This window comes from Pseudorca crassidens, chromosome 2 (assembly GCF_039906515.1).
Source record: "Pseudorca crassidens isolate mPseCra1 chromosome 2, mPseCra1.hap1, whole genome shotgun sequence".
Classification (NCBI taxonomy): domain Eukaryota; kingdom Metazoa; phylum Chordata; class Mammalia; order Artiodactyla; family Delphinidae; genus Pseudorca; species Pseudorca crassidens.
In genome coordinates, this window is record NC_090297.1 from 151,033,848 (window position 1) to 151,057,301 (window position 23,454).

General features: G+C 50.0%; 1 protein-coding gene across 24 annotated transcripts in view; it reads right to left on the bottom strand.

The window, feature by feature from the left end:
• NFASC (neurofascin) overlaps nt 1-23,454 on the bottom strand; it is a 189,361-nt gene that overhangs the window by 61,510 nt on the left and 104,397 nt on the right. For 12 of the 24 annotated variants that reach the window (XM_067729284.1, XM_067729268.1, XM_067729289.1 and 9 more), the window contains exons 1-5: nt 13,601-13,706; nt 6,775-6,880; nt 4,806-5,002; nt 4,214-4,336; nt 892-1,062 (exon numbers count right to left, since the gene is read on the bottom strand). In XM_067729284.1, coding sequence (XP_067585385.1) covers nt 892-1,062; nt 4,214-4,336; nt 4,806-5,002; nt 6,775-6,880; nt 13,601-13,691 — 688 coding nt within the window. In that variant the 5' untranslated portion in view covers nt 13,692-13,706. Of the gene's footprint in view, nt 1-891; nt 1,063-4,213; nt 4,337-4,805; nt 5,003-6,774; nt 6,881-7,500; nt 7,519-13,600; nt 13,772-23,454 lie in introns of those variants that run through there. The other 12 variants (XM_067729273.1, XM_067729272.1, XM_067729277.1 and 9 more) reach the window with 2 other exon arrangements.

The following is a 23,454-nucleotide window of genomic DNA, read 5'->3' on the forward strand; positions in this document are numbered from 1 at the left end:
ATAAAACTAAAAGATAAACCTGCAACTTTTAAACACAGAGACTCCACATGGTCCAGCATATACTTATTACAGAATCAAACACAATTCATTTCGCTGTACTCACTAATGTGGATATTCCATACTGTTGCTTTATTCTAGAAATAAAGATAACCAAACAAAGACTAGAAATAATCAAGCTGGCTGCATGAGAGCGATGGTGGATGACCACCTACAGTAGTGCTTCTCAAATTGTGGTGTGTCCCTAAACACCTGGAGAACCAATGAAGACCAAAGAGGCCCCAGACTGCCGGGCAGGAGAGGGCTAGGCTTAGGTACGGGTGCCAAGTTTGCCAGGTGATTCTTTTTTTTTTTTTTTAATTATTTATTTATTTATGGCTGTGTTGGGTCTTCGTTTCTGTGCGAGGGCTTTCTCTAGTTGCGGCAAGCGGGGGCCACTCTTAATCGCGGTGCGCGGGTCTCTCACTATTGCGGCCTCCGTTGCTGCGGAACACAGGCTCCAGAAGCGCAGGCTCAGTAATTGTGGCTCATGGGCCCAGTTGCTCTGTGGCATGTGGGATCTTCCCAGACCAGGGCTCGAACCCGTGTCCCCTGCGTTGGCAGGCAGATTCTCAACCACTGCGCCACCAGGGAAGCCCGCCAGGTGATTCTGATTCCACCAAAATTTGAGAAGCGCTGGTGTGGAGTAGGACCAAGTTTAACTCAAGGCTCCAGAATCAAGAGATGTGGCTGAACAGCAGCTAAAGTCACTCAGGCACAATGAGCTGCAAGGATTTCTAGGTCAAGATTGGGGACAAGGCTCTTCCCAGACCCAGGTGCCAGTGGCCGCTTGGGCTCAGCGGGCTGCTGCCCCCAGCCCCCAGCTCCCAGCCCCGGGCAGGGGCCTGCACTTACTGGTAAGGACTTTGAGGTTGAATGGGTTCTTCTGCTGGATGGTGTGGGTGAAGTGGAAGCGGGCATTGCAGCTGTAGTCCGTCTGCATGTCCTGCAGCATCACATTAGAGAAATACAGGTCTCCGTTATGGCCCTGGGAGACACGCTTGTCTTGGGTGATGGGCTCCATGGCTATAAGGAAGCAGAGGTACAGTGGGAGGTTAGCAGTAACGATAACAGTAATAAAAATCATCATAGTTCTGGTAATTGAGCGCCTACAGAGGACCAGGTGGGGGCTGGGAGCTTGACATTATTTGATTTAATCCTTTCAACTCTGAGGCAGGGCTTATTCCCATTTTAAGGATAAGAAAGCAGAGGATTTAACATGATCTGGGTCGCAAAAGCAGTGAGAGGGGAGTAGGATTTCGATTCAGACCTGCCTGCCCACCATGCTCAGGCTCCGTGACCATGCTTTTCTATCTCCTGTTCATGCCACAAAAGATCTGACTGGCTCCGAGGCCAGAGGGAGGAAACACAATCCTTCAGATGCTCCCCAAACTGGGAGTCAAGTTCACCTGTTTTATTTTTTAAACGTCTACTCATCCCCAAGAAAGAAAAAGCACCACCAATTATAATTGTAAGAGGTATACCAATCAACGATGCATACCAACAATTTTAGGACACCTTCCAATTTTAGAGATGTTAAAATATGAAAATGTGTGCTTTTTAGAATTAATGACATCATAGGAGTGGCTGAGAATGCTGACAACATAATCTACGTTTCTTTCAAGCACTGCATCTGTAAACTCAAATGATCAGGTTTCTAGGCTGTTAGGTTTAAAAAAATATACTTAATAAGGCTGACTGCTCACAGGTATCTCATTCTCATCCCTGACGATTGTTTCTCAAGTCACCATTTCTTCTTTTTTTTCTCTTGAAAAGTGGTTCTATTTTATTTATTTATTTATTTTACAATGTTGTGCTACTTTCAGGTATACAGCAAAGTGATTCAGTTTATATATATATATATATATATATATATATATATATATATATATAAAATACTTTGTCAGATTCTTTTTCCATTATAGGTTATTATAAGGTATTGAATATAGTTCCCTGTGCTATACAGTAGGACCTTGTTGTTTATCAAATCACCATTTCTTAAAGCATTTCTTAAAGGTTAATGATGCCAACTTTCCAATGATGGGCTGGTGAGCTTTTCAATTCATTTATCAAAGATTTACTGTAGGTGTCAGGCACTGTGCTAGGCACTGCTGAAAGACAGATAAGAAAGACAGTTCCGGGCTTCCCTGGTGGCGCAGTGGTTGAGAGTCCGCCTGCCGATGCAGGGGACATGGGTTCGTGCCCCGATCCGGGAAGATCCCACGTGCCGCGGAGCGGCTGGGCCCGTGAGCCATGGTCGCTGAGCCTGCGCGTCCGGAGCCTGTGCTCCGCAACGGGAGAGGCCACAACAGTGAGAGGCCCGTACCACAAAGAAAAAAAAAAAAAAAAAAAGAAAGACAGTTCCTACCCTCAAAGCACCTTCGGTCTAGTAGAAGAGACAGCAGATAAATGCAATGCAGTGTGGTGCGTGGGAAGCCCCAGATGAGAACGGGATGAGCTGAGAGAAGGAGCACCCAGTCCATTCTGGGGCTTGAGCTGACACTTGAAGGCTGCATGACATTTACCAGGCAGAAGGGAAAGGACCTAAGTGGTTTCTAAGCAGCAGGAACAGTGTGTGCTAATGCTAAGAATCCACAGCCTGAGCAGGGGAGTGGGGGTGGGGAGAGGCAGGGGGTAGGGGGAGGGCTGGAGAGTCAGAGGGGACCACGTCAGGAGCTGTGTGCCAGGGAAAGGGGTCTGGGCTTTATGGGCAGTGATGAGGAGGCAGTGAAGGACTCTGAGCATGAATGAATCAGTTTTACATTTTTAGAAAGACAGGGGAGGCCAGGTACAGATGATTACTCTAACCCAGGGAAAAGCTGACGGTGGCCTGTGCTGGGTAGATGCTAGAGAGGATGGAAAGAGGAGGGCCATGAGATTTGCTCAGGAGATAGCATGGACACAACTTGGTGTGATGGGGGGGGATGAGAGGAGAGTCTGAACTGTTAGCTAACAAACCAACCCTCCAGCCTGTCGCCCACATATACTCACAGTGATGAGGCAAGGCAGGGACAATGATTGAGCACAAAGCCATCCTCACCTCACAAAACAATTGAAAGCAGCCTCTTTCGGAAGCAGGCTAATAAGAATTCAGAGATGGGGACTTCCCTGGTGGTCCAGTGGCTAGGACTCCACACTCCCAGTGCAGGGGACCCAGGTTCGATCCCTGGTCAGGAAACTAGAGCCCACATGCCGCAACTAAGAGTTCGCATGCTGCAAGGAAGATCCCGCACGTGGCAAAGAAGATCCCACGTGCCGCAACTAAGACCCGGCGCAGCCAAATAAATCAAATAAATATTAAAAAAAAAATTCAGGGATGGAGAGAATGATGGGTGACAGGGAGGAGTATCTATAGATTGATGAAAGGATGGATAGATAGGGAAGGAGGAGGGGAAGGAGGGGATGGGAGGTATTCAGGAAGGGAGGGAGGGAGGAAGGAAGCCAGGATGATGCTCAGATAGATAGCAGTCTTCTATCCATCTTCATAATGCCCTCTCCCTTTATTTGACTGAAAACACAGGAATAAACATCGGTCCAGAGCAGTTAAGTGAGCCTCTGCCCAAAACTGAGCCAGGACAAGCTCTGAATGATGTACTCTGTCCCCGACTCCAAACATCCTGTCTCCCCATCACTCCTTTATCAGAAGTTTCATTCCTGAATCCCGCTTCCGTCCTACAAGAAGAGTGAATCAGAGTAAATCCAGCTGCACCAAAGACTGAAAGAGGAGGCTTCGTTTCAACCTGCCTTCAATTGGCCGACTGAAAACCAGTTTCTCCTCCGTCCCATTCCTTTTGCTCTTCCTCTTTTTAATCCTCACAAATATTACTGAGCACTTATTGTGTGTCTGGCCCTGTTCTAAGCACTTTGGATGTATTAACTCATTTATCCTTACAATAATTCTATTAGATAAGTACGATTACCAGCCCTATTTTTTCCAGAGGAGGAAACTGAGGCCCAGAGATGTTAAGCAGCTTGTTCAAGATCACACAGCTAATAGCAGCCAGGCTAAAGAGTGAGCCCTAGCAACCTCTCTCTGCAAAGCCGGTGTCCTCTGCCACATGGCCACCTTATATCTGCTTCTCACAAGTCAAGGTCGTCTAGCCTTGGGAAGACCCCTCCCCATTTAACACTCCCTAAGATTAAAAGAGAAATAAAACACCAGGCCCCCAAGACTTACAGCTGCTCATCCAGAAGATGACTGGGGACGGAAGTCCAGGTGGGGGGTTGCACTGGAGCGTCAAGGGAGCACCTTCTTGAACGACGACAGGGTCTAGGTTTTCCTTGGGCCACAGAGGAGATTCTAGGGAGAAACAGACAAAGGAGGATCCGATGAGAGTAGTGGCTGGGCTGGGGCAAGGAGCAGGGTTAGAGGCTGGCACGCAAGGAGGGCAAAGAGAGGAGGAAATGGGAGAACAAGGGAGGCATGAGAGAGGAACGGGGCCTGTGAGTCCAAGCGAGGCGCAGCCCTGGAGAGGCGGGAGAGGCCTATTTCATGTGACTGGATGCACATCCTTAAAGCCTCTTCTCCTTCCCCGCCCTGCGCCCGGAGTGGCCAGTGAAGTTGTTCACGACCGTTTTGGAAACTTCTTTTCCAAGGAATCTTTTTGAGTTGGGGGAGGTGAACCCCTGCTCAGAGGCAGAAAAGCAAGCAGGACACGTGGGGCACCAAGGTACCTGCAGGACAAGGGTGGGGCAACCCTTCTGGAATGACCCTCCATGCCCTGCCCTCCACTGACCCAGGGCATCCTGGGCCTGCCCCATGCACTCACTGGACACCTGCAGGCGGATCCTATTGGACAGGGCCGTGCCAAACTTGTTGCGGGCAAAGCACTGGTATTCCCCCTCATACTCCTCTGGCCGCCCACCACTGCGGAAGTCGATCACCAGGGTACCAGACCTCCTCCTCATCGACACCCGGGGGTCCTTGGCGATGTTGAAGAACCTACTGTTGCGAGTCCAGTGGAAGCTGTGGACAATGAAGGGGGTGGGTTGGAGGGGGGTGGGCAGGGACAGCGAAGAGCAGCAGGGTGGGCTCCAGGCTCTGAGCTCCAGGTCAGAATCTCAGGGCCCTAGACGCTGACTCAGGCCCATAACTGCTCCTCCAGACCAATGGGTCCCAGCCCTGGCTGAGCAGCAGGACCTGCTGGAATGCCTGATAAAATGCCAGGACCCGGGTCCCACCCAGGTGAACCCCTGGGGCAGGTCCCTGACATTAGTAGTTTTACCCAACCCAGGCTGGGAGTCATGGCTCTAAGTGACAGATACCAAGTAGCCCCTGGGGGCTGTGCTCTTTAGAGGAGTAGGCAGCAATTTTGAGTTTTTAAATCCAGAGTCAGCTGCGACTTCCACCCCCAAGCATTCCCAGCCTCCGACTAGGAATGCAAACCCAAATTCCTATTCCCTGTGACCGGAACACATCAGCGAGAGCCAGCCCTGTTCCTCCTGTGTCTTCTACTTGATAATCGAAATGGCCCGGGTTACCTATGCCGCTGCATAGGTAAGAGATCTTGGATGCAGATTATAAAGATTAAAGATCCACTGATTATGAAGAGATCAGTGGATGCAGATTATAAAACGGTGGCTGTACATTTCGGGAGGAGCAATTTTGAAAGAAAGAGCAGCCTTAATAAGACTGAGCCCCGGGGTGGAGAGACTAGAACATCCCTGCTTCTCCTGGGGGGACATGTGTCTGCAGCTGCCCAGGACTTAAGTAAAAGAAGCAGGAGCCATAGCGGCTGCTCGGTGTCTCAGAGTCATTGTTCCTGCGAAGGACCGTGGAAGAAAGACCAAACCTCAGAAGCAAGGTCACCAGTGCCCTGCCTGACTTTTCAGGGTGACTCCTGCTTCTCCCGTCATGGGCAAGAGAGGCCCTGCTTGCTCCCGGGCTCACAGCTCTGGGCCAGACCATCTCAGGCACACCCGGGGAGGGAGGCAGAAGCAAGATGCCACACACCTGAGGCAGGCTCCACCCGCCTCATTTCTCCTGCTGACAGACACACTCTACATGGGGGCCTGTCACATCTGGGTCTGAATCCAGCATGAGGCTCCTGAAAGCTCCGGCCTGTGGATGCTGTTTTGAAGGTGGTGGACGCGTCCTGCATCCTTATCACCAACGCTTATCACTTGGTAGAAACGAACCTGGCCTGGGCAGTCAGAGGCCTGGGATCGGGTACTTCACATCTCTGTGCCTCCACTTTACGGCCTCTTCACCAGGACACGAGTCCTTCCCCAAACGGCAGTGAGGTGTTTGAACAGACAGTGTGAGGAACATCTAACACAGAGCCTGGCACAGCAGGCTTGCAACTCATGTCTGCTGACACCTCATGTGATCCTGATGTGCACATAAATAAGTAGAGACGAGCTCAGAATGAAAGACTCAAGTTAGCCTGAAGAGGAACTTCCTATAACCTAAGCATGGGGTGGCTGCTGGGAACATAGGCAGTGGGAAGAATGTTTGACTCAAAGTCGGAAAACTTAATACCTAGTCCTGGCTTTTTGGCGTGAACTTAAGCCAGTTGAGTTTTCTGGCCCCCAGTGTCCTCATCAGCTAAATTTCCTGGCTATCCAAATTGTACCTTCTACCTGTGGGTGCCTAATGGACACTTTTTGAATGGATACAGTTAATTTCTCAGCTGCTTCAACTATCATCAGACCCAGGCGGAAGGGGACGGTTTAAATGCCCTCTTCGCAGGCCCCTTTCCCTCCACCCAGCTTGGATTTACCTGCCAGTACACTCACCTGGGGGCAGGGTTCCCTTTTGCTTCGCACTCAATCAAGATGTTATCGCGGGGATCCACGATGTGCTCCTTCACTGACTGCTTGGTGATGGTTGGGGGCTGGGACACTGCAACGGCACACACAGTGGGCAGTCAGGGCTGCAGGGACCTGCCCTTGGGGAGCGGCTGAAATTAAGAGCTTCAGGAGCCACACAGACAAGCAGGCAAGCGGGGGGTGAACAGCGCCCCATTCTAGAGACCCAGCTCCTTAAACGGGGCTGCAGGAAAGGGAGTGTGTGTCAAGCACTAAGCATAAGAAGAATCCCTTTAAGATCTCATAATATCTTTGTGAGAAACTGAAGGCCAGGCTTTTGTTTTACTCATTCTTGTACTCCAGTGCTTAGTACGATGCCTAGCGTACAACAGTTCTTGACAAATGTTTGTTGAATGAATACAGGAGCCAAAAGCTGCTCGATTTCCAGAACCTAGCGGCCATTTCCAGAACCTTCTGAGCCCTGGAGGATCAACAGTTGGCCAAACTGTGGTGAGGCTGGAGCTGAAAGATGCTTCAGTCCCTAGAAGCCCTCCCAGGGACTTACTTGTCTGCAGCTAAAGAGCCAGCTCCTCTCATTGGAGTCCCGGACTCCAAAGTTCTCCAGGGATCTCCGCCCTGGCCTTTTCCCGCCCCTCCTTGCTGCCCTCCTAACTCCCGGAGGCACAAGTGCAGACAGGCACCCAGGGGACTTACGCTCATTCTGAATGCTTGCTGTTAGTTCCCGATGGGTTAGCATTGTGAGGGGGGGAGAAAAGAAGACAATGGTTATCGGTTATCTGTGGTCGGACACGACTGATCGCCCAGGTGGCCTCACACCCCAGCATACAGGGAGAGGGCGAGGCAGGCCTGGGGAGGGCAGCGTGCGGGCTGTCTCCTCCCAGCTGCGGAACTCCGTGAATAGCCAAACGGGGGTGGGGACAGACCCGCAAGTGCTTCACGGAGAAGGTGATGCCTCCCCCAGGAGACCAGACTGTGCAGTTGAGCAGAATGACCACCTTCTGACCAAATGATGACGTCTCCAGGGATGTCTCCCATCAGGAGTGGCAATGTTGCTCAGAAGAGGCTGGGGTCCGAAGATGCAGCCTGTCATCTCCAGATGCCCCCGAGAAAAGCGGGTTCCTTAGCCAAGGGTGCAAGGGTGAGGCTGGGGGCACCAGGGAAGGAGTGGATCTGAACCACCGCTACAGGGGGAAGCCCGAGGGCCCAGCCAGGTCCACAGGCCTCACTCCTCCCTCTACACCTTCTTCTCTTTCACACCTGAAAGCACCTTCTCTCCTCATGGTCTCCTCCTTTGCCATCCTTTGGAAAACTCGAGGGACGGATGAATTATCGTCGTCTGCTCATGGCAGAAGTATATTGTTCTAGGGAAACTCTGCTTCTGAAAAACTCTGGGGATGAAGCAGAGCCCACCACTCCTTTCTGTGCTTTTTACAAAGAGGGTAAAGAGGCAGGTGGCACAAATTTTCCCCGGCGCTCACCTGAGATGTGCATGTGCTCATGTACAGGTGTGCGCATGTTTGGGGTTTGGGCTTCTCACACTTTGAGAAGCATGAGAATCACCTTGCAGGGGGGTCTGGTTAAAATGCAGGTTCTGACTCAGTAGGTCTGGGCGGGGTCTGAGCTTCTGCCTTTTTGACAAGCAGCCTGGTGATGGCGGTGCTGGTGGTCTGTGGACCACACTTTGAATAGCAAGGTTTCAGAGGTTTTAGAGGGTATACTCTCGGGGGGGGAGAAGGGCTTGGTTAAAATTTGTCTGCAGAAAAGAGAACATGTGTTGCTATAACTTTTTCCCTTACCATTATACAATATATATATTACATGATTATATTTCTGTATGCCATTCTTATTTCATGCTGGTGGGGATGTCAGACACTGCCGGTGTTGTGAGCTGACCTTTTCCGAGTGATCGCTTCCTGGGGGAAGGCTGAGCACGGTGACCTCAAAGCTTTCTGACTTGACCGCAGTGAGCTACGCAAGGGGAGTTTAGGGGCTCAGAGAGGGGGCGGCCTGGAGAAGGCAGAGTTAAGACGGGACTAAGAGATGCAACAGGAGCCACAGGAGAGAGAAGGGAGACAGAGAGGGGAGACGGAGGGTAGCAGGGATGAGGGCCCTGCTACACGTGCTATCAGGAAGTGAAAGTGTTGAGAGTAAGGCTTATGGAGAGGTTCAAAACAATTCTTTCACTGGGCCAGGGTTGTGTGGCCTGTTCGGGCACTGAAGAGAAATTTTATCTGCTTTACCATGTGCCTGGGGCAGCCCTGGCAGGAAACAAAAGGGAAAAGAAAAGTCCAGGGGAACAGCAGAAATCTGTGGTTTCTGAACACAGGCTCTGTGGAGCGCCCCACTGCAGCATCTTCACCCTCTATGATTTCCCTGCCACGGCCCAAGAAAGGTAATTCTGGAAAATCAGTGGGGCTGGGCAGGGAGGGGGAGCTGGGGGTAAGGGACCATTGTCCGGAGCAGCAGGGCTGACACCTGACCTACTCCTTTGACAACCAGCCCAGACCCCTGGGTTCTTCAACTCCAGACCCAGTTGACGTCTCTTGGGTCCTCCTATCCATTTGAGGACTCTGGCCTCACCCTGGACGGAAAGCCTGACAAAGGATCTGCTTTGCCCACATGGGCTTCCAGCTTCTTTTATATAAAGGCCAGTTCAATGGAAACAGCCCTAGACGTTGCCCAGGGAATCTCAGGTTCTTGGAAGGGAAGTCACTCAGTTAAGGTCACATAGGAAGTTTGTTGCAGAATAGGAATGAGAATCAGCTCTCCCACTGCTGGTCGAGAGCTCTTTTTGCAAATCCATCCTTGGCCGGAGAGATGAGCTCGTCTGGTAGGGTCTTGGCACTCTGTTCTCGACACTTTGGACAGAGCTTGGGGGAGGGGAGACGCTCAGGATGCTGTCCCCAGCCCCACACTGAAGTCAGGCCGGGGGCCTCCTGAGAAACTACTTGCCTAAAGAGGTAATGACATCTGCAGCCACCATGGTGCTACCAAGGGGTTTATTACAGGGACACAATCAACCCAGAGGACATGCCGCCACAGGGAGAAGACAGCGAGGACAGCCTTCCTAGGGACAAAGGCGACCCATCTAGTCCCGGGAACGCCCCTGCCCCCCGTGTCACACCACTTGCCCTCTCTCCTTCTATGGAAGTTGCTGGATGACGATGTCAAGTGGAGAATGAATTTGCTCTTTTGACTTCCAAGGGGGAGGAAAAGTCTTCCAATGGTCTCTGCAGGGGGTGAGGCAGATGCCTGCCCAGTCTGCAAGGTTTCTTTATTCATGAACCACTTTTCTTTCCCTGGCTCTGATATCTACCACCAAAGCAGTCATCCCTTGGAGAATGGAGTGTGTGTGTATGTGTGTGTGCTTTGCTGAGGTGTCCTGCAGCCTCACTGCCCGGGATGACAGTGAGGAGGAAGTGTTTCTCCTACCCCAGGGACCTCCTCTGTGGGTTCCTAGGAGAAAAATGCTGAGTTCTTTGATGTGGGGAGGGAGACGGAGGGGCAAGCTGCCAGCAGACTCACTTTTCTGGCAAAATCACTCCGGTGGATGGGGCAACCCTTTGCTTTTTCCAAAGGTCATGCTGTTCTGCTCGGGGTGGTGAGTTGGGGTACATGTGACTCGGCTGGCAGAGCAGTGGGAACGGGAGGCCGAGTGTTCAATGAAGGATTGTGCCTCGGCCCGGGGGTCCGTTCCAGGAAGGCTGCTGCACCCAAGCTCCCCAGGGCAGAAGCAGCGCCCTGGTCCTTAAGGCACAGACGACGCCCTCGCAAAGGGGAAGCGAGTGGAGGGCACGCCGGGCCGGGGAGCCTCTGGCCGGAGCCCCTCAGTCCCTTCCAGCCAACACACAGAGAAAGTTGCGAGCGCCTGATCTGAGGTGGTTCCCGTTGGCTATTGTGAGCAATGCTGCATGAACGTGGGGGTGCAGATACCTCTCCTGCCTTTTGCAACAGCATGGATGGACCCTGAGGTCATTATGCTAAGTGAGAATAAGTCAGAGAAAGACAAACACTGTGTGTTCTCACTTATATGTAGAATCTAAAAAAGTCAAACTGAAAGAAATAGGGAGTAGGATGGTGGTTGCCAGGGGCCGGGGGTGGGGCAAGTAGGGGGATGCTGGCCAAGGGGCACCAACTTTCAGCTACAAGATGGATAAGTTCTGAGGATCTCATGTACAGCATGGCAACGATAATTAACTGTACTGTACTATATACTTGTAAATTGTTATGAGAGATCTTCAAAGTTATCACCACACACACAAAAAGGTAACTATGTGAGGAGACGGATGTGTTAACTCACCCTATTCTGGTGACCATTTCCTACTGTGTATGTGCATCAAATCATCGAGTTGTACACCTTAAATTGACATATATGTCAATAATATCTCAATAAAGCTGGGGGTGGAGGGGAGAAAGCCCGATCTTTCCCCAGCCCATTCCACTGGGGCTCAGCCCAGGGTGAGATGGAAGGATGGGCTCAGATAATCTGGGGGGCGTCTATCCTGGGCCCAGGGGGAGGGAAAGTCCTGGCTGAAGAGGACTTCTTCCCATGGCAACTGGGTATTCTCTGAAGGGCTTGCCTCACTCTTGCCTTGCATTCAGCTTTTGTAGACTCAGTCTGGAGACGTCGCCACGGCCACTGTGCCTGCAGCAACCAGGGAGGCACAAGTATGTATGAGGCAGGCTCCAGCAGCTGCGGCAGGAGTGCACAGCCCAGGGCACTGGGAGTGGCTTTGCAGAAGGACTCACCTCTTCATTCAGAGGAACACTGGCCCCGCCACTATGAGCAGGAGAAAACAGCTTTGTTTCTCTGCTCCTCAGATTTCTAACCTGTCAGCTAAGGATAATACCTACTTCATGGATTCGCTGTGACAATCATGGGAGATGATGCCTGGAGAGCTCTTAGCTCTCTATTAAGCACACAGCAGCTGCTACTCCAGGGAGAATAATGGGGGCTCCAAGAGGAGCTAAAAGGGGGCAGATTACCAGAGGTAGGGGTGCGGCATGTTGTGCCAGACTGGGGATCCAAGAGGCCTGGGTTCTTTCCATGAGTCCATCACCCGTTTGCTGTGTGACCTTGAGCAAGTAGGGACCTGAGTTCTCGTGAACACATGGGAAGGGGTCCTGCAGACCCTCCTCAGGGTCCTGGCAGCTCTCTGGCCCACAGGTGGTGCTCTGGAGAGACTGACTGCGGGGGGGTCCTGCCCGGGGCACAGCTGAGCTTTAGGACTCCAGATTCCTAACACAGACATCAAAGCCATCTGTTTACAGGTTCACCTTGCAGGAACCCCTCACCCACCAGCCCCGGGGATCAAAGTGGCAGGTGAGTGAGTGAGGAGAAGCGGCAGAAGAGAAATGAGCCTTCACCACTTCCTTCATAACGCAATTTCCTCTGCAGCCCCTCTCCTCTCCAAGGACGAGGCCTTATCATGCTTCTTATTAGACTATCTGCCTGGGACTGTTAATGAGAAACTATCCTTGAGCCAGCAGTGCAGATGGTCTCCATGGGAACAGTCCCCTTTACAACTCCCCTCTCCCTCCCTCCCTAAGTGCGTGCGTGCGAGTGCGCACACACACACACATGTACACAAGTACACACATACACACGTTGGGGCCATAGGGAGGGCAGTAGGGACCTTGTCCATCTTGCTCAGGGTCCAGCTTAGAGTTTCTCCTGGCCTCCTCCGTCCAGAAGCACCCACTCCTCTGAGCAACTATTACTGGTGAAGTCGGGGGCGGGGAGCAGAGATACCTGCAACTCTTCTCCAAGCTGTGCTAATTCCAGGCCCCAGCGGCTGGTTTTGGAGAGCTCAGTGGGGACTTCTTGGAGGCTATATCACTCTCTCACCCCTCCCCAGACACCTGTCACCTGGAGAGAGCCCAAGTCAATGCTGGCAACACGTGGGCCCCATCTATTCCTAGAAGCAGGGAACAGGGGACAGAGGTGGTATGTCTACCTCATAGCACCGGGATGCCAAGACTTTCTGGCAGAAGTGTCAGAATTGTGGCAAAGGTGGTACACATCTAAATGCAGAGCCAAGGAGCATGGCTGCCAGTCAACGGGCCATTTATGATTGCAACACCAGATACGGTTGCTGGAGACATGGCTATTAGATCAGCATTTTAAGCTTTACTTTATGATCCTGATGGCCGAATAATTCCCCCACCACGGTAAACAGATGCCATGGATTTTACTTTTCAACTTTACCATGGGGAAGTTGAAAAGAAACAGAAGGAATCCATGCCTGGTTCTCCCACGGTGACATTATAATGGGGCTCTATTTTAATGTCTCATTTAGCCACAGTCTTTTGCAGAAGTAATCTCCTTCTCAACCCTCCCAGGCCATCTGTCCCCCTCATCACTTCAGCCAAGAGGACCTGGACATATGAGAAAGGCAAATAAGAGCTGTCCACCACGCTCGGCCCCTGGAAACTCCACTTCGATAGGTAAGTCAAGACGACGGAGGGCCGAGGGAGGGGTGTGGAGGGAAGAACTCCCCAGTGACACTAGACTTCCAAACTCTGCCGGCTCTGGTCCCACTCAGCAGGCTGCAGGCAGCCATCCTCGCAGCCATGGCCCTGAGAGACGGCACTGCGACTCAAGGACTCAGGTCCCCAAGTATGAGGCCACCTGCATCGATTCTTCGGAGGGAAACCCAGCTCTGAATCCAGAAGCCACTGCTTCCCCATCCCCAAACATCTCTGAATGGTCTTCACTCTCCCCTGACCTTCCCTACCCTCCAATTCCTCTGCCACAAATCAGGAGAATAAAAGAGGACAGCGCAGGACTCACGATCCATGGGAATCTCGATGGCCCCGCTGAGGCTGAGCAGGCAGAAGAGGAAGGCTGTGTGGACCCAGGGCGGTGGCTGCTGCCTGGCCATCCTGAGCACTGGGCCTCGCTCCCTGCTCCCTGGCCCACAGCCTCCAGCCGCTGTAACTGGGCCTCCCGGACAGAGCTCAGCTGTGGAAAGAAATGTGATGACAGGTGAGTTTTTCTTGAACTCTTGGTTTGCTCCAGCAATCCTACAGGGCCTCGAGGACTCAAGGGTCCCCTTGGATAGAGACCTATGTTCCAATACAGGGTTTCTTAACCTTGCACTATTGACTCTGGGGACCCAGTGATTCTCTGTGTGGGGAACTGTCTTGGGTATTGTAGCACGTTGAGCAGCATTCCTGGCCTCTACCCACTAGATGCCAGTAGAGCTCACTCCTGCCTCCAATCAAAACATGTCTCTAGATATTGACAACTGTCCCCTGGAGGGCAAAACCACCCCCTGTGGAGAACCAGTATTCTAGAAGGAAGGACAACTCAGCATAGAACAGTCATGAAAACAAACACTGGCTCCCAGGTCCAGCACCTAGAAGGTGTCATGCACTGAGCCAGCAGGAAATGCACCAATCTCACAGCCTCTATGAACCACGTGTGATGAGTGGACCCGAGGCCGAGTGTGTCTGGGGTAGCAGCACAGAGACAAGATCACAGTGCTGTCCTTTGACCCAGAGAGAGGGGGAGGGGAGCGCACTGTGGGCCGGAAGTTTGGTAAGTGAAAACTTGGTTGCCCCAAAGACTTTTTGTAAATGAATGATTTCTGCAAATACTTTGTGCAGCTAAATATTTGGCGGTGGTCCCTGATGTTGTCCCTTAAGAGATAAAGGCAGTGCTGAGATGAGGGCCCAGGACAGGAGGCTCCAGGAAGGTTGGTAGAATAAGCAACATTTATGACAGCACGATGTTCACATCCTTAAGCACCAGACGTCATTCCAGGGCTTACAGGGGTAAGGGGTAAAAATGGCTGTCCAAGGAGCCTGGAACAGGTCCTTGAGAGACAAACCCTTTTCCCCTTGTCCTGAGAGAGAAGAGCAAGCATGGCCTAAGCTGAGGCTCAGATAATGAGCTATAAAACTGCCCGAGGCTCGGAAACACCGAGTTGTAAAAACTGGTCCATTTTGCTGTTCTACCTACCATGGAGCCAAAGAAAGCAAAGAGGACAGTGGGAGGCAGTTTCCCCACAATTCCTCCAGCTTTGCTGGACCAACAGCCATCTAGCAAATGGACACATTGTTTAAAACAATTTGGCAGCAAAACGAAGCCTGTATCACCTGTACAACCCCACCGTCTCGCAGCTTTCCAGACTGAGGGTGTAAGGCATGCCCTGTGCCGGGATGTGAGCAAACTAGAGGATGCTGATTCAGATTTCAGCAATTTCTTTCCTGGAAGCTGGGCCCAATACCAGCCTCCAACCTCATGTGTATTTCTGGACTCCATCTGCTGGTCTCCTTTCCCATTGCTTCCTCCTTGGTTTTGGGCACCACTGTTTCACGCCAATTACTGCAACAGCTTCCTAAATGGTCTCTCCCCACGTCTACTCTTGCCTCTCTGGTTCATTCTCCATCCACAACCAGAGTGCTTACTCCTCAAATGCAAGTATAACTATGCCACTCCCCTAGTCAAACTCACTAGCTCACTGCTGCTCCGAAGTTGAAGCTGAAGCCCGTGAAATGGCTCAGGAGCCCTGCATGATGCAGCCCCGTCTGCAAGGTCATTTCTTATCACCATCCCCTCGTGTTCTGTGTTCCGGCCACCATGGGTCTTCTACCAGGTCTTTCAGTGCATAATGCTCTGTTGTGCTGACTTCTGCACAGATTAACTTCTGTCTAGAACACTCTTTGCACCTGCCTTCTCTCATCAGGCTATGCTAAGTATGACTTATGTGCCCCCTTGTCTGCGCTCCTGAACACCACTCATGACCCCCTATTATAGCACTTGTCACTTTGTATTCTAAAAGTACTCTAAAAGTCACTAGTCTGTACCCCCTATAGAAAGGAAGGTACTGTAAGGGAAGGTGCCTCGTCTTGTGATTCCTGGAATACAGCATAGTGCCTAAAACATAGCAGGCACTCAAAACCATGTGATGGTTTTGGATGAATGAAATGAGCAAATAAAAATGAGCAAATATTATTTTGGATGAAAAATGAGCAAATAAAATAATAAACCACTTGGATCACATTTTTTAAACCTGTTTCCCCACAAAACCACCAGGCGGCGCAGGAGAACACAGGCTTTGGACCTGGGCAGCAAACTGCGAAGGCTTCCAATCAGTGGAGGACAAAATTCCCTCCCTACACAGGCACTGCTCTCTGGCCAGGGAACCATCCAGCTGTAAGAGAGTTAAGAAAGTACAAAATGTCCCAAGGCGGGGACTGTCTGGCTGGAAGGCATCACAGCAGGTCTTTGGTTCTTTCTCCTAAGATGATCCTCACACTGTCTCAAAAAGAGTCTGCGAATGCCTCTCCGTGGCTCCTGCATTTCTAAAGACTCGACTCAGGTTATCCAACTGCAACCTTAGTGCTGAGGGAACCGGCACTGGGGGGAGGTTCAGCTTTCCTTCCAGGAGGACAGTGGGGATGGCTCCAGTCTTGGCTCCATGACCGCCATGTTTTGTTCAGGAGCTGCCAAGTGGTAGGAAGTGATGGGAAAGAGAAGGATATCTTATTCTGGGAATCTTGATGGAAACGGGAAGCCAGAAGCTATTCATTAACTAGATACACATTGGCAAGAAGAAAGTCCAATTATTTGGGGTGTCTTTAACTCACAATTTAAAAACACAGCAGGAAAAGAACAGAGAAATAATCACGTTTAGCTGTTTGACAATTCTCTCTCTCTCTTCTCCTGGAATCCAATTTTTCCAATAAAATCTTTAAAAAGGAAGATAATTTAAAGAGCATGTAGCTTTATGCAATCCCCTTACTTCTCAGATGAGGAAACAAGAGCGGAGAAAGGGGAAGTGATGTGCTCAGGGTCACTGTGCAGGTTAGTGGCAAAGCTAGGAAAAGAACCCAGGTCTCCTGATTCCTAACTCAGGGTTTTTCCATCCAATTTCCCTGTCTCTCAATATGCATGATAGGTCCTAAGCAAAGTTGCAACTTAAAAAAGAAATGTATAGTTTTGCAGTACCTCAAAAAATTAAGCAAAGAATTACCATATGAGCCCGTATTTCTGCTCTTAGGTATATGTCCTGAAGAATCAAAAACAGGGACTCAAACAAGTACATGTACACACATGTTCATAGCAGCATCATTCACAATAGCTGAGAGGTGGAACGAGCCCGAATGTCCATCAAAGAATAAATGAATAAACAAATTGCAGGTTATCGCTGGGAGAGGAGAAGCAGACCATCCAGCCGGGGGCGGGGCTTGGGGGTGGAGTTGTCAGGGCTCTTCAAGGGAAATGCTATCTAACTGTGGAGCATCCCGTGGAGGAATAAGGAAAATCCCATATCCTTGAGAGGGCAGATAGAGGCTGCAGAAGAGGGGGTGGTGATGACTGTCTTGGAAAGTCGGAAGAGGGCGTGGAATTTTTCTGTGTAGCTCCACGGGGGCAAAAGAAGGATCAAATGGGAGGAAGTTCCAGAGAGGCAGATGCTTCTCTGAGATGCAAGGAAGAATGATCCACAGCCATCGTACAAAACCAATCATGAAAATGAGACACACCACCCACACACACTGCCACTATGATGTACCTGAAGGATCCTTTTATATCGAATCAAACAGGAAAGAGGTGAACTGTAAGGCTACAAAATACATTGAAGGGGGGCCTATTGCACGGGGAGTGAGGAAAAGAACAAAAATAAATAAAACCAAGAGAAATCTTGTGTGGACTGGTGGTGTACTATGAACTAGAGAATATGATTAATTCAATTCTTGTGTACCTGAGATGCCCGTACCCCAATCCACTGTGTGAAAAGAAAAGCCAAAAAAAAAAAAAAAAGAAGAAGAAGAAGAAGAAAGAAAAGAAAAAAGAGAATAGAGTCACCTGAATATGAAGTGTTCTGCATGTGATGTGCTGAGCTCACTGCTTTTCATAAAGAATCCATATGGCATTTGGTCAGATGTGTCCCTGACAATGTGCCCCCACAGGAGGGAAACTGGATGCTTATCAGGATTACCTGGGTACTCTTTATTTTATTTTATTTTTTTTGCGGTACGCGGGCCTCTCACTGCTGTGGCCTTTCCCGTTGCAGAGCACAGGCTCCGGACGCGCAGGCTCAGCGGCCATGGCTCACGGGCCCAGCCGCTTCGCGGCATGTGGGATCTTCCCGGACCAGGGCACGAACCTGCGTCCCCTGCATCGGCAGGCGGACTCTCAACCACTGCGCCACCAGGGAAGCCCCCCTGGGTACTCTTTAAATACACAAATACTTGGATCCTCAAACTTCTAGGTAGGGCGTCAAATCAAGCCTGCAGATTAAAACTTTTTTTAAAATTTGAATGCCCTTAGAACCTCTGTTATCTTACATGGGAGTGCTTCACACACTTAGGCCTTCTTGAACCCAAGGACTTTAAATTTGCAAGCCCTGTGGGAGATTTGAATTCAAAATATCTAAGATGGGGCCCAGGAAAGCGCACGTGAGTTGAGTGATGATCAGCCACTGGGGGGGACAGCAGACATGACAGCCTCTCTCGGGTGAGTTCAAGAGCATTGGCCACGCAGCAAAACCACCTGGGTTTGAAGCCGCTCCCCACTTACAAGGGGGGATCACGGGCAAGTACTGAAACTTTGGAGCTTTGTGTTTCTCATCTGAAAAATGCATATAATAGAAGCACCTATCCCAGAGGGCTGCCACTGTGACTTGATACCCCAAATCCTATAGAAAGCACTTAACAAAGCATGGGGGTACAAGCTCAAGAAATGTTAGCTAGTGCTATCCATCGGGCTTTGAACTACCTCCAGGACACTACCAGCAACTGCTCCAAGGAGCAATACTACTTATCCAACCGCAATCAGGGTGCTTTTCTATTTTTCCCTTCTTCTGGGTCCTGGTTTGCTTTCCTTCCCCAGATTGGGGGGCCCCTGGTGTTGATTCCACAAGCTGTCCCTGGCAGATGGACGAGAGGCCCACAGCTCCCACAGGCTGTCGCCGTCAGGAGCTCCCCGCATTCCCGCAGCCCCATTCTGAGCAAGCTGTGGTGTTCACAACACATCTGAAGTGATGGGGAGAAAAGACAGGCTGCGCGGAGACACGCCTCAGTCGGCAGCACCACGGCCCCTGCAGCAGAACCCGCCTTGGACTTTTGGCCAGCAGTCAGCTGGCCATTCGTTCACTTACCAGACCTGGTGGCAGGCGCCAGTCTAGAGAATAGACAGGGACAAGAGCTGAGGTTTCTCTACTCTTGCAGAGCCTACGTCTCAGTGGGGAAGACAGGAAATAAACGTTGAACAGCAACAACAACAACAAAATCAGGCAGCAGTAAGTGCAAAGAAGGAAATACAATCTGACCTGCACACAACGTTTACAGTAGCCTTTTCCATAATTGCCAAATTTGGAAGCACCCAAGTTGTCCTTCAGTAAGTAAATAGATAAATAAACTGGTCCATCCAGACAATGGAATATTTTTTTAGCACTAAAAGGGAATGAGCTATCAAGCCTTGAAAAGACATGGAAGAAACTTAAATGCCTATTAGTAAGTGAAAGAAGCCAATCTGAAAAAGCTACCTACTGTATGATTCTAACTATGGAACATTCCGGAAAAGGCAAAACTATGGAGACAATAAAAAGATCAGGGGTTGGAGGGAAGGAGGGATGAATAGGTGGAGCACAGAGGATTTTTAGGGCAATGAAACTACTCTGTGTGATACTCTAATGGTATCATTATAATTTGTCAAAACTCATAGAATGTACAATACCAGGAGTAAACCCTATTGCCAACTATGGACTTTGGGTGATAACGATGTGTCAATGTAGGTCCATCAGTTGTAACAAGTGTACCACTCTGGTGGGAATGGTGATGACACAGGGGTGGCTGTGCATGTGTGGGGGCAGGAGGCATATGGGAAATCTCTGCACGCTCTGCTCAATTTTGCTGTGAATCTAAACGTGCTCTAAAAAATAAAGTCTATTAAAAAAAAGAAAAGAGAAACTACAGTGATGGTGATGTGATAAAAGCAAGGAAGGCCTCTGTGAAAATGTGACATTTGACCAAGATATAAATGGCAATAAGGAGCCAACACTGTAAAGATGGGTCAGAAAAACATTCCAGGCAGATAGAACTGCCTGTGCAAAGGTCCAGTGGCAGGAAGCAGATGGGGACATGCAAGAAACTGAAAGAAGCTGGTGTGACTGGAGCTTGGAGGGTACGTGGGGAACAGTACGAGTCATAGTCGGAGAGGGAGACAAGAGTATACTCCCAGAGGGCTGAAGGCCAAAGTAAGGAATTAAAATATATTCTAAGCATGTCAGGAAACTATTGTAGGGTTCTAAGTGGTGAATCGACCCGATAAGATTTGTTTGTAAAGACCACTCTGCTGCGTGGAGGGTGGAATGTAGATCGACAACACTGGAAGCAGGGAGACCTTGTAGGAGGCGCTGTATCCTCTGGGGCAAGGCCAGCCCCTCAGCTTCCAAACCCAGACACTTCATCACACAAAGTTTTATTCCCGGTGGTGAGGGCAGAGCTGAAAAATTCTGCAAAAATCTTTTAGTGCTGGGTGTTTACGATGGGTCCAGAGAAGCTGGGTGGCTTCTTTGGAAGTGCCTCAGGCCCTCTCCGAGGGGGAGGGTGGGTGGCTAGCTGCTTCACAGTCCTTGTTTTACATTGGGCTTTTGCATAAGGTTTCGTTTCAAGAAAGGATTCTGTTAGTAAAACAAAGAACTGAAAACCCCTGTGCAACAGCCTAACTTCCCAAATGCAGAAACCCTGCGCCCAGTGGCAAAAACATGTGAGTGCAACAGCCAGGTGCAGGCGTGAGGAACAGCACACCAGGCTGGGGCCGCAGCACTGCACTGGAAACCGTCTGGCTTCCCGTGGCTAGCATCTCCTCACTGAGGCCTGGGGTGCCTTCTCGGGACAGCCTCACAATCCCTGACACCCCTGGTCAACCTGTGTCCATCCCCACCCCAGCTGCTTCTGTCCTTTATGTCTCTCTTAAAATAAAACGTGCTTTGAAAGCCCTCCCTGATCAGGCCCTTGCATACCTGCCCAGTCTCATCCGCCGCTCCTCCACTCACCCCATTATACTGAATTATTCCTAGTTCCATGAATAGTCCTCGCTCGATCATCCACCCACTGAGAGAGGACCGCACAGACAACGGCCACACCATCTACGACAGCAGGAGCCTGGCCCACAGCCTCTGCAGCAGACAGCCCAGAGTGGTCAGGACTCGGGCAGTGACTACAGGCTTTCAGATATTTTTTACCAGTACTTCCAACTCAAGACCAACCCGGGAAAGACAAATATGCTTCTCAGACCAATCACATGGGATGCCTGCTTCTACTTAGCCCGCCTCCAGGTGCCCACGTCAGTCTGAGCATACAGGAAGTCTTCCCTTTCTTTCACTAAAAACCTGTCCTCTCCCCTCTCTGCCTTTAAGTCTCTGCCAAAGCAAGTGATGGTGGCTGACTCCCTTGCTATAGCTCACTCCAAATAGCCTCTGCTTGTTCTCATTTGGGTGGCATTTATTTTCACACTAACTTTACATAAATTACTCTCTTTTCCTAGTCTGCCTTTTCTGCTCTTTCACTCAACTTTCTGTTATCTTTCAGGCTCAGCGCAGGTGACACCACCTCTGGGAAGCCTTCCTTGGTTTCCCTGGAACACCCTATCCCACCAAGGCTGGATGCAGTCCTCATCCTCCTTGCTCTCAGAGAATTCTGGGATATACTCGCTGTAATGAGTGCTAGGTCTTGGTGTAGATTGTTGTCTCCCCAGTGAACTCCTTGAGGCTGTCAAGCACACAGAGAACCTAGTGGGCATTTACTGGATGTTTATCCAGCATCCTTGCTCTCCTCCTCCTATCCACTGTACCTGTGTTCATCAGCTAGCACTGCCATTACAAAATACCACAGATTGGAAATTCACTGTCTCACAGTTTTGGAAGCTGGCAGTCCAAGATCAAGGTGCCGGCAGGGTTGGTTTCTCCTAAGGTCTCTCTCCTTGGCTTCCAAATGGCTGCCTTCTTGCAGTGTCTTCACACGGCCTCTCCTCTGTGCAAATGCACCTCCGGTGTTTCTTCCTCTTCTTATAAGGACACCAATGTTATTGGATTAGGGAGCATCATAATGACATCATTTAACCTTAATTACTTATTTAAAGGCCCAGTCTCCAAATAGAGTCACATTGTGGGTAGACCTTCAACATATGAATTTTGGGGGGGACACGATTCTGTCCATAATAGTACCCACATTTTTCTTCAGCAAATTTATCTCTGCCTCTTTCCCAGAATGATCCTACCCCAATTCCAGGGCTGGCTTGTGATTAATATAAGAAAATTAGCATTCCCTACCCCTCACCAATATGGTTGGTTTAGGAAAGGATACTTCATCCAGCCGGAGGCAGTGTGCTTCACGTAGACTTCTGCTAAAAGCTCTGAGAAAGACAAGTTTCCCCCTTTCTTCTGAAAGAGATCCAGTGAGGAACCCCGCTAAGGGGAGAGGATGGAGCTTCAGGGAGTGGGAGTAGGGGGGTCTCCAAGCATAATGTGAGGATACTCCAACACTGCAGAAGGCAGAGAGAAGACACAGGAAGACCTGATCCTTCCCGTCACTGAGTCACTGATGGAGCATTTCCTGAAGCAAGCCCTACTTGGGGATTTTAAATTACTTGTGTGTTTATATTAAAAATTCTCTTGAATTTTTAGGCCAGCTGGAGTTGAGTTCTCTATCACTTGGAAATGACAGTGCTGTCAGAGTCAGAAATGCCCCTAGTATGTTGGTTGAACACATAAGCTTCCCATGACCTCCACTTTCTGTATTAAAAAAGCATTCCTCCCTCCACCTACCTGCCTGCCTCTGCCTGGACCCGGCCCCAACCCTCTGCTCTCAATTGGTTGGCTAGTGGGAAGCTGCTGCATTGCACAGGGAGATCAGCTCGATGCTTGTGACGACCTAGAGGGGTGGGATAGGGAGGATGGGAAGGAGGCTCAAGAGGGAGGGGATATGGGAATACATATATACATATAGCTGATTCACTTTGTTGTACAGCAGAAACTAACACAACAATGTAAAGCAATTATATTCCAATAAATATATTTAAAAAAAAAAGAAAGAAAGAAAACTCAGGGGATTTCCATCTCCTGAGGCCCTTAAAATGTAGCCAAAGTGTGTACTGTGCTGGAAACGAAGGAGATAAAGCACCCCCCCCTCGAAACCCTCCCGTGCTAATGGGGTGTGTGAAGAGGTACACAGGAGGGTGTCATAATCAGTGCTTTTTTCCCCATCTTAAAATAAATAAATAAATTGGTGAAAAATAACCCCAAAACTATCTGCTCTCTCCTGAATTTCCAAACTCTTCTCAACTTGCTCCCTGCCTTAGCAGAGAAACATGTTCATGAGTTTCTCTCATAACGAAACCATAACATCATTCTCTGCATCTCACAGCCTCCCTACATGTACCTGAAGTTTTTTCTTCCATTTCTTCTCATAAAAGTTTTTTTTTTTTTTTCCTACAGTGGTCAATGGCTTCTGTCTTTACTTATTTCATTCCCATTCACTCCTCATCCAACGACATCCTGGAACTCTCCTGTCTGGACCTCCCATTGGCCTCCCGATGGCCAAAACCAGTGTTCTCAGTCTTTATCTTGCCAGACCTCTTGGAGGCACTAACACTTGTTAACCACCCCATCCATCCCTCCTAACATCCTTTCCTCC